This window comes from Salvelinus sp. IW2-2015, linkage group LG8, assembly GCF_002910315.2.
Source record: "Salvelinus sp. IW2-2015 linkage group LG8, ASM291031v2, whole genome shotgun sequence".
Taxonomy (NCBI): domain Eukaryota; kingdom Metazoa; phylum Chordata; class Actinopteri; order Salmoniformes; family Salmonidae; genus Salvelinus; species Salvelinus sp. IW2-2015.
Window position 1 is genome coordinate 3,329,005 of NC_036848.1, and position 11,316 is coordinate 3,340,320.

The window sequence follows — 11,316 nt, forward strand, 5'->3', positions numbered from 1 at the left end:
AACCAAGATTGAACTCTTTGGCCTGAATGCCAAGCGTAACGTCTGGAGGAAACCTGGCACCATCCCTACTGTGAAGCCTGGTGGTGGCAGTATCATGCTGTGGGGATGTTTTTCAGTGGCAGGGACTGGGAGACCAGTCAGGATCGAGGGAAAGATGAACAGAGCAAAGTACAGAGAGATCCTTGATGAAAACCTGCTCCAGAGCACTCAGGACCTCAGACTGGGGAGAAGGTTCACGACCCTAAGCACACAGCCAAGACAACGTAGGAGTGGCTTCGGGACAAGTTTCTGAATGTCCTTGAGTGGTCCAGCCAGAGCCCGGGCTTGAACTCAATCGAACATCTCTRGAGAGACCTGAAAATAGCTGTGCAACAACGCTCCCCATCCAACCTGACAGAGCTTRAGAGGATCTGCAGAGAAGAATGGGAGAAGCTCCCCAGATACAGGTGTGACAAGCTTGTAGTGTCATACCCAAGAAGACTTGAGGCTGTAATCGCTGCCAAAGGTGCTTCAATAAAGTGCTGAGTAAAGGGTCTGAATACTTATGTAAATGTTATATTTATTTTGATACGTTTTATAAATTTGCCCAAAAAATCTACAAAACCTGTTTATGCTTTGTCATTATGGGGTATTGTGTGTAGATTGAGGAAGAAAAACAATTTAATAAATTTTAGAATAAGACTAACGTAACAGAATGTGGAAAAAGTCAAGGGGTCTGAATACTTTCCAAATGCACTGTATGTTAAGCAATGAGTGGCAGGGTAAAGGGGAAGGCAATGCCTTGTTGCTCTACTTTGAGATGGCTTTGAGTGCTTCCTACCTTGCAGCCTGGTTTAGTGCTGCTGCTGTTGTGCATAAGTGCAATTTATTTTGTTTATCTCTCTAGACCTGTCTCATGGAGAAAGGTCTTCCGAATTCTCAACCGGTTCCCTGAGCGTACGTGGCATGTCATGACTGATCATGATCGTAGGCACCCTGCTCATTGGCTCAGCTCGGCGCCAGTTGTCTATGATGGGCAGGGCATAGAATGGGTGGTCCACCTCAGGCTGAGGGATGAAAGGGGGAACATAGAACTCTTCTTTCTCCTGCTGATCCAGGTTCTTCAGAATGGAGTTGGACAGGTAGTGAGGGTCATCCTCATGTTCATCTACAGGAAGTAGAAATTATATAGGGTTCATAGGTCGTACTATTGGGCACATAGGAGGAAATTATTTTTTATACAGAGAGAGAGAGAGAGAGAGCGAGAGAAAGGCAGGTAACATGTAAATAGCATGATATCTAACCGTTGAGGAGGATGAGTCGGTAGCGGTTCCTGCACTCCAGTGAGCGGTCCAGTATGTCCTGTAGAGTCCTGTAGAACAGCAGCACCTGCTCTCTCCTGTCCTTCTCCCCAAACCCTGCACTGCTCTCCTGAGACATCTTATACAGGGTCAGCAGAGGGGTGGCATACTCCACAACACAGTGATGGGCCTACAGACACACACACACACACGAGATACTGTGATTAGGCGTTTCAGTGTAAAAAAATCTGCAAATGGGTTTATAGATTGTCCACACATTTGTCCACTATGGTGCAAGTGTTGGGCTTTTCCATGTTTGTTTTAGTCTTTTCCAGTGCTTCATAAGCACTCACTGTTGATTCACAATTTGACCACATAGTGGYGCCAGTGTGATGCATTTCACTTTGAGATAGTGTTTGAGAAGGTGACTAAATGAATCCCGCCTACCTGTCTGTCCTTGTCCAATACGGTGTAGACACTGTGCTTGTAGACACGCCCCCTGACACCTGCCCTGTCGATCTCTGTGTCAGGGAGGTTGTCAAGGAAATGGATGTTGGTGTCCTCGTCCTCCAGCGTGTGAGTAATGTTTGCGTTGAGAGGGAGGAGAATGAGGAGCTTTCTGGAACCCCTGGTCTCAAACGGACCTGCATTATGTGAAGCACGGAACGCTGTGATAGAACCCTCCAACCCTACCAGAGAAACACACACACGCACAATGGGATACATGTAAATTTGAACAGGAACACAACGTTGACATGACAGCTTTTTCATTTATTAAATAAGCGCACTACATGAATTGATGCTACTTACGAGGCAGAACCAGGTTGAGGTAGCCCAGGTGGAAAGACCAAGCCAGGCCATGAGCCACGTTCATCTTTCTCGTCTCACAGATCTCTGACACCTCCACCTCAGACGGACCCTGAACATGGGAGAGAGAAACAACAACCGGAAAAGGAACAGAATTACTCACAGGCCAAGAGATAGACATGCAGGAAATCTGGGATAAAAAGATAGGAATGAAGGAAAACTAGTTTTCTTCCCTAAATGATTTTCAGAAGAAATTAACCACAACAAAATTAAACCTGCCTGGTGTATTTCAAAACAAGTCCATGCCACTTCTGCTGACTGGAGGGCAATAGAGGTTCCTCTTTCGGGTTTCAATGTACAGAAACCACAACAGTGATGTGCAAATTAAAAAAAACACAACTATGAGCTAACATGAACCACACTAACACACAGTCAACATTTTACAGCAGCATGTAAGCTACAGTCTCGTATAGCATCATTCACCTTCATTGGCTTTACGAAGGTAAACTGTGTTATTAGTGGCATAAAGGAAAGGGTTTGGAGAACTAGACTGCTGATTAAAACTCAACCTGGAGACACATAGGGTCTTGTGTTGGCTCATACTGTGTGTGAGAGTTCCAGATCAGGAGCTTGTTATCTCACCAGTACTCCCAGGGTTTTGAGTAGAGGGTAGAGGACACAGGCCAGGATAACCATGCTCCACTGGTCCCTCCAGGGCTGGGGCTTGGTCAAGATAAACAGCAGCACTGCCAACCCCACACCCAGGAGGGTACATACACCCACACAGGCTGTCACCATCTGACCCAGCCTCCGACCACGGTACCTGGGCAGAGAGAAAGAGAGAGAGGAGAGAGGGAAAGGAAGCGAGAGAGAGAGAGAGGGAGGGCAGGTAACATGTAAATATCCATGTAAATAACATGTAAATATCCATGTAAATCAATTTATTTGCCTACCATGTTTTGTGAGTATGAAAGTTAATAAGTTCCCTCACCTGGTAGTTGCATGATGAAGACATTCCTCTGAGAGAAGAAACACTCCGTGCAGCAAGGGCCCCACAGTCAGGATGAGTATTGCTGCGAAAACGTGTCTGAAGAAGCCCTCAGGCTCCCAAACCAAGATAGCCGCCGTCACCACAGAAGCCAATCCTATCGCACAGGCTTTGGGTAAACTCCCACGAGGCTGAGGGACCAGACACTCCTCCCCTCCCAATTGCTGCATCTGAGGAACAGACGTAACGAGACCATGACTTAGTATGATACAACATTACAATAATCCTCAGTAAACTCCTCTTCCTTTAGTCATTTTCACAACTTCCCCAGAATAACCTTCTATGAAGAAGTATTTCCAGGGTTCGGGTTAGATTTCATCCTCTTCATCAGTGGCATTGTGTGTATGAGATCTCATAATACGTCACATTAAARCATCCTGGTACGGAAAGTCGGAGAACTAAGAACAGCCATCTGAGAACAACTAAGAACCCAAATGTGTGTGTGTGTGTTTGTGTGTGTGTCTGTGTGTGTGTGGTTTATAGGAGTAGATTCACTTCCTATCTTCACCCACCTGCTGGCACTGTTTCAAAGGAAATGCTGGTTTACCAGAAATGTAAACTGGCTAGTACAGTATGGTTCAAAGCCTGATTATCTTTTAATCCTGAACTCAACTATAGGGGAACAATTACGTGAGATCATTTGCAATTGTGAATCTGATTATCATGAATAAAATAATATGGCTAATCTCTTTAAGAGAAACCCTCACTGATTAAAAAAGAGATATAATATATGGTAGAACAGGAGAGAATCACCTTCGGTTTTAGAAATAAGAATTATAGTCCAGTATAATAGGAAAACTATTAAATGGTGCCCTGATGTTACCCATTCACTACAGAGTAATGGAAACATACCGTGATTCATACATCATCTCCTTGACTACATTCTCATACCACACAACGGGAGACTATCAGTGATACATTCATACATACACAATAAATACTTTTTTCCATGAGGGAATTATTATCCTGTACCCAGATCTAGAGACTATTACTTCATTTGAAGGTTCAGTTCAAATTCAAGGAAACGATTTCAAAAGTTTGCTGCTGACATTGCTAATCCGCTGRGGTTTACCTTTCTCCTGTTTGGAGTGGTCCCAGTTCCAGAACACAGAACACAGAACAACAGAGACAATCCAAGAATAAAAGAGTTCACTGGAGATTATAACTCAGAGCCAGCATCTCTTCCTCGTCCACGTTCTTTCTCACTGTTCTTTCTCTCCTTCCATGCCTTTGTGTTATACAAACTTGGGTAATACTTTCATTTTCAGTTTGACAGAGGTGGCAGTGAGGCAATATATCCCACACAATGAGCGATAAAGATGAACAGAGAGCGATAGAGAGTGATAGAGAAAGATAGAGAGATAGAGAGAGGAAGATAAAGAGATACAAATATGAAGAGAGTGATAGAGAAAGAGAGTATGTCACGACTCCCACCGAAGGTGGCTCCTCTTCCTGTTCGTGCGGCGCTCGGCGGTCGTCGTCACCGATCCCTTTTTCCCTTTTCTGTTGTTTTTGTCTTATTGGTTACACCTGTTTCTTGTTTAGGTTTTAGTTGGGCTATTTAAGCCGGTATGACCGCCTGCTCTTTGTGCGGGCTCATTCTTCCTCTGTTCATGTTTGTGGTTGTGCGATTTTCTTTGTTTTTTATTTCCTCCGGACTGGTTGGGTCCTGGTTTTGGGCCGGTCTTGTTATTTGCGCCTGGTGTTTTGGCGTGACCATTGTCCCTGCGCCGGAATAAAACAGTGTTCTTTACCCTCTGCTTCCTGTGCCTGACTCCACACCCACTACGCATAGATTGCATGACAGAGTAAGACACATTTTTATTTAACCTTTATTTAACTAGGAAATTCTTAGTTACAATGACGGCCTACCCTGTCCAAACCCTAACGACGCTGGGACAATTGTGCGCCGCCCTGTAGGACTCCCAATCACAGCCGGTGGTGATACAGCCTGGAATCAAACCAGGGTCTGTAGTGATGCCCCTAGCACTAAGATGCAGTGCCTTGGACCACTGCACCACTCTGGAACCCAAAATGTGAGTGGTAGAGAAAGATGAAGAGATAGTGGTAGAGAAAGATGAAGAGATAGAGAGTGGTAGAGAAAGCGCTAGAGAGAGGAAGGGAGATTTAAAGAATGTGCAAACATAATAAATTCCACAGAGGCGTCACTGAAATGTAATAGGTAACAGTAGTGGAACAGGGAGTGGTGGAAGAGGCATGTACTGTAATAGATAACTGTAGTGGAACAGGGAGTGGTGGAAGAGGCATGTACTGTATAGATACTGTAGTGGAACAGGGAGTGGTGGAAGGGCATGTACTGTAATATATAACTGTAGCGGAACAGGGAGTGGTGGAAGAAGCATGTACTGTATAGATAACGTAGTGGACAGAAGGTGGTGGAAGAGGCATGTACTGTAATAGATAACAGTAGTGGAACAGGGAGTGGTGGAATAATCATGTACTGTGATATATAACAGTAGTGGAACAGGGCGTGGTGGAAGAGGCATGTACTGTTATAGATAACAGTAGTGGAACAGGGAGTGGTGGAAGAAGCAGTGTAGTGTGATATATAACAGTAGTGGAACAGGGAGTGGTGGAAGAGGCATGTACTGTGATATATAACAGTAGTGGAACAGGGAGTGGTGGAAGAAGCATGTACTGTGATAGATACAGTAGTGGAACAGGGAGTGGTGGAAGAGCATGTACTGTGATTATAACAGTAGTGGAACAGGGAGTGGTGGAAGAGGCTGTATTGTGATATATAACAGTAGTGGAACAGGGAGTGGTGGAAGAAGCATGTACTGTGATAGAATCCAGTAGTGGAACAGGGAGTGGTGGAAGAAGCATGTACTGTAGATAGATAACAGTAGTGGAACAGGGAGTGGTGGAAGAGGCATGTGCTGTGATATATAACAGTAGTGGAACAGGGCGTGGTGGAAGAGGCATGTACTGTAATAGATAACAGTAGTGGAACAGGGAGTGGTGGAAGAAGCATGTACTGTGATTATATAACAGTAGTGGAACAGGGAGTGGTGGAAGAGGCATGTACTGTGATATATAACAGTAGTGGAACAGGGAGTGGTGGAAGAGCATGTACTGTGATAAGTCAGTAGTGGAACAGGGATGGTGGAAGAAGCATGTACTGTGATAGATAACAGTAGTGGAACAGGGAGTGGTGGAAGAGGCATGTGCTGTAATATAACAGTAGTGGAACAGGGAGTGGTGGAAGAAGCATGTACTGTGAATAGATAACAGTAGTGGAACAGGGAGTGGTGGAAGGGCATGTACTGTGATAGATAACAGTATGGAACAGGGAGTGGTGGAAGAGGCATGTACTGTAATAGATAACAGTAGTGGAACAGGGAGTGGTGGAAGAGTTATGGGTGTAATATATAACTGTAGTGGAACAGGGAGTGGGATAGGAGAGGATGATATGGGTGTAATAGATAACTGTAGTGGAACAGGGAGTGGTGGAGAGGCATGTACTGTAATAGATAACTGTAGTGGAACAGGGAGTGGTGGAAGAGTTATGGGTGTATAGATAACTGTAGTGAAACAGGGAGTGGTGGAAGAGGCATGTACTGTAATAGATAACTGTAGTGGAACAGGGAGTGGTGGAAGGCATGTACTGTAATAGATAACTGTAGTGGAACAGGGAGTGGTGGAAGAGTTATGGGTGTAATAGATAACTGTAGTGGAACAGGGAGTGGTTGAAGAGTTATGGGTGTAATAGTTAACTGTAGTGGAACAGGGAGTGGTGGAAGAGTTATGGGTGTAAGCGTAGGAGGACGTTTTTATAACCAGACTTCTACAGCTGCTACATTTCTGATGAATCATACAGTATGTGTTCTTGTGATAACCTGTTGGGGAGGTGATGTAACAAGTTTGTCAACCCACCTCTCTCAAGTCCACTCAAACCTTATTACAGTGTTATTACACAGCACAGCACATCACAGTACAGCACTACAAGTCACGGTCCCTATCCAGGTGTGGAATCCTGGACTAGGTAACCTAAAGATATYACAGAAAATGACAGGAAAAATTTCAATTCATAAATAAAATTAAAATGTATCCCCTGGATGCCACATCATTCCTGCAAATATTTGTGGAAGAGCCAGGAAGAGTGTTTTCAATAGAGCTAGAGTCTGCTTGATCCAGCTGCAGTTATTGTGTGTGATCTACTGATGGGGCGTTGTCCACCAGACGGTAATTAGAGAACATACACTGAAAACATTATGAACACCTGCTCTTTCCATGACATGGACTGACCAGGTGATTTCAGGTGAAAGCTATGATCCCTTATTGATGTCACTTGTTAAATCCACTTTAATCAGCGTAGATGAAGGTGAGGAGGCAGGTTAAAGAAGGATTTTTAAGCCTTGAGACAATTGAGACGTGGATTGTGTGTGTGTCATTCAGAGGGTGAATGGGTATGACAAAAGACTGAAGTGCCTTTCAACGGGTATGGTAGTAGGTGCCAGGCGCACCGGTTTGGGTCAAGAACTGCAACGTGGCTGAGTTTTTCAGGCTCCACAGTTTCCTGTGTATATTAAGAATAGTCCACCAGCCAAAGGACATTGTGTGTGTGTGTGTGTGTGCGCACTTCTGTATGTGTTTGTGAACAACGGAGGAAATAAACAGAAGTATGCCAAAGGTTCATGCATATTTTATTCAAGAGTAAAAAAAGTGGTTTGTCCCATGGGGCATGCGTACAGTGTGTGTGATGAGACAGAGAGCCATGGCACAAACTATATGGCACAAGGTCTCCAGTAAGTTCACCTCGTAAAATAAAGCACAATAAGACCAAACAAAGATCAGAAAAATGCGAGAGCAACCAGCAGAGAGCTCAAGAATAATGTTAATTATAAATAGAATAATAATAATATTAAATAACAAGAATATCATTTAAGAATTATGATTAGAGAGTACACTTTTCCTTTAAAATTTGAGAGACAACTTCTGTAACTGTCTGCTTTTACAGATTAGTTTGCCATGCAATCATGCTTTGGCTGCCTGAATGGAAGTCTGTCTCTTTATAGTATGGTCATTAATTCACGCTATTGCAGGTTTAAAAGCAACTCCTGTACATCAACAGAGAAGAGAGGAGAGATAGAGTCACAATGCATTTCACCTCATAGAAGCTTCCAGTCTGTACAGCATCAAAATAAAACAATAAATTAATTCATAATACAGTCATGGAAAACATTTAAAAAAGAATAACAAAATCACCCCAAAAAATGTATAAAAATCATAAATAAATGTTTTGCAAAATAAATATTATCCCTTAGTTAATTTTGAAGCAAGAAAAAAGAAACTTACCATACTGAAACATGGCACAAATCGAATTTCACATTATTATTATCAAATAACTTAACTGCATGCATTGATGCGTTTATAAATGCTTTACAAATAAATAACCTTCTGTTGACTTCTGTTAGCCACTGCTCACACTCAGCCAAAAACACTTCATTTCATTTTCAAGGTAGAACACAACAGCATATACACTATAGGAACTTCCTCCAGTGCAGCCAGCTCAGGTTATAGGCTACTGGACAGCACATTAAGAGGACACCGTAGAAATGGAACGCATGGAATAGACTTCACTCATTGCTGATTCTGATTGCATGCCAGCAAAACAGCCAATCTATCATAGTTATTTCTACATTTCAATCTCTGATACAGGTATCCATTCTATGCTTTCTATTTCTATGATTGMCTTGGCAGCAATAGAACATAAAACGTGTAGCTAGTCCCAGCAAGTGGAATAAGTAAAAGTGGTAAAAAGATGCCCTTAAAAGTGAAATATGATCAGTTTTGGCAGCAATAGAACATAAGAGTGGAATAGACAGACGTTGCCACTAAAACTGATCTAAGGTCAGTTTAATCTATCTGACTGACTTTAGAGGCAGCGCCTGCCTGGGGTGTAGTGAGTGTACTGTGAACTCTGTGTGAATTAACAGTGGGCCACACACTTTAGTCCTGACTAACTGACCAGTGGAGCATATTGGCTTATAAAATAAGATCGAGAGAGAACACTCAGGTAATAAGACTGTATTTTTAACCTTCTGACAACATTGTCTTTTCCTTGAAGTAAATAAATAATATGTTTCATTTGAATGTCCTGTTATTATCATATAGTACTAGTAGCAAAACATGTTCGATAGCACAACCTTGTATGTTGCATATGAAAATGCCATTCAAATTTCACCCCCACAGACACACATACACTCACACAATCGCAAATGCAGACACGAGCACACACAAATAAACTCCCATGGACGTCACGACAACCATCCAGTCCATCTCTCTATCTATCTAGCTATCTTATAAAATAAAGTGAATGAAGTAAACCACCAACCGGGCTGACCACACAACTTCCTGTTTTAAAATGAGAAGAGGAAACTGAAAATCCAGGATAGGAAGTCCCTCTACCGCATGCCACCTCAGCCCTCGTTGACCTCTCAGCCCATGCCTCCCCTCCCCAATCCCCCCCACTCTCCCTCTGCCCCCAACACAACAGAAAGGTAACATCTGTCACCAAGTCACCCCTACTACACAATGAGAACAGAACAGTAGCTCTTTGTTTTGCATTGGAGTGTTCCAGAACGTTCAGTAGAGTGTTCCAGAACGTTCAGTAGAGTGTTCCAGAACGTTCACTAGAGTGTTCCAGAACGTTCACTAGAGTGTTCCAGAACGTCCAGTAGAGTGTTCCAGAACGTCCAGTAGAGTGTTCCAGAACGTCCAGTAGAGTGTTCCAGAACGTCCAGTAGAGTGTAGATGTTCCAGAACGTCCAGGTAAGCAGTTTTCCGTAGTGTGTTGTGAGTCAGGTCAGGAGCCTGCAGTAGTGTTGTGACCAGGTCAGATCAGTAAGAGATGAAACCTGCAGTACAGTTTGCTCACTAGGGACGCCTCAACCATCCATGGCAAAAGTCTTGCCACACTGGTGGAGAGGTGGCTGGGCCAGCAAACAGGACGGGGTAGGGGGAGGAGGAGGATAGTGTGTGTACCATCCCTGTATAAGGGTATATGTTGACTTGTTGTCCTGTATGTTTTGTGTTTATGTGTATGTATAAGTAATGTGTGTGTACTTTATGTTTAAATCAAAGTGTATTTGTGAGTATGGTAAGTCAAATGTGTGTATGTTGGTGTAGTACTTCATATCTATGTGTGTGTTTCAGAGCGTTATGAAAATAGTGTTTTAAAATGTGTGGCTGTGTGTGTGTGTGTTGTGTTGATGTGTGCATCATCCCTGTATAGTGCTGTTGTTGTCGGTGCCGTTGGGCTCCCCCATGTTCATTGCGGCCCATGGAATACACCAACACTGTTGACGGCGTCACGGCGGGGAGGCAGCGCTCCGTTGATCCGGTCCAGACCTTGGCCTCCCGCAAAAGCTATTGATTCTTATGTTGAGGAGAGAAGCCTCGGATTGCTGGGGAGACAGATCCCAACACAATTACACAACAGACTGTAATACACACACACAATGTAGTTACAATGCAGTCTGCTACATACATAAGAAGTTAGCGGCTCTTTGGGAAGGGGGGCTTTGTCATTTATGAAGGATCCCGTTAGTCCTGCCAAGGCAGCAGCCTACCATTCCTTGGGGTTATTAGGATCCCCGTTAGTCCTGCCAAGGCAGCAGCTACTCTTCCTGGGGTTTATTGATGATTCCCCGTTAGTCCTGCCAAAGCAGCAGCTACTCTTCCTGGGGTTTATTAAGGATCCCCGTTAGTCCTGCCAAGCAGCAGCTACTCTTCCTGGGTTTATTTAGGATCCCCGTTAGTCCTGCCAAGCAGCAGCTACTCTTCCTGGGTTTATTATGGATCCCCATTAGTCCCCAAGGCAGCAGCTACTCTTCCTGGGGTTTATTTAGCGATCCCCGTTAAGTCCTGCCAAGGCAGCAGGCTACTCTTGCTCGGGGTTTATAGGATCCCCGTTGAGTCCTGCCAAGGCAGAAGCTACTCTCCCTGGGTTTATATGGATCCCCGAGTCTGCCAAGCAGCAGCCTACTCTTGCCTGGGGTTTATTAAGGATCCCCTTAGTTCTGCCAACGGCAGCATTACTCTTCCTGGGGTTTATTAAGGATCCCCATTAGTTCTGCCAAGGCAGCAGCTACTCTTCCTGGGGTTTATTAAGGATCCCCAGTTAGTCCTGCCAAGCAGCAGAGTACTCTTCCTGGG

The 11,316-nt window shown here is 44.0% G+C and overlaps 1 protein-coding gene across 1 annotated transcript; it reads right to left on the reverse strand.

Moving 5' to 3' along the window:
- Positions 1-521: 521 nt before the first annotated feature.
- LOC111967243 (stimulator of interferon genes protein) lies at positions 522-4,527 on the reverse strand. The gene is made up of 7 exons (XM_023992127.2): positions 4,208-4,527; positions 3,079-3,305; positions 2,730-2,910; positions 2,091-2,199; positions 1,728-1,969; positions 1,284-1,470; positions 522-1,147 (listed from the first exon to the last, which is right to left on the reverse strand). The coding sequence occupies exons 2-7, from the start codon at positions 3,303-3,305 to the stop codon at positions 894-896; spliced, it is 1,200 nt and encodes a 399-aa protein (XP_023847895.1). The 5' UTR covers positions 4,208-4,527; the 3' UTR covers positions 522-893.
- Between the last annotated feature and the right edge of the window lie 6,789 nt (positions 4,528-11,316).

Coding starts and splice junctions, on each gene's coding strand:
- LOC111967243 (XM_023992127.2), bottom strand. CDS start 3,305: ATGCAGCAATTGGGAGGGGAGGAGTGTCTGGTCCCTCAGCCTCGTGGG. Junction 2,911..3,078: donor CTTCATCATGCAACTACCAG/GTGAGGGAACTT, acceptor CTCTCTGCCCAG/GTACCGTGGTCGGAGGCTGG. Junction 2,200..2,729: donor TCAAAACCCTGGGAGTACTG/GTGAGATAACAA, acceptor TCCCATGTTCAG/GGTCCGTCTGAGGTGGAGGT.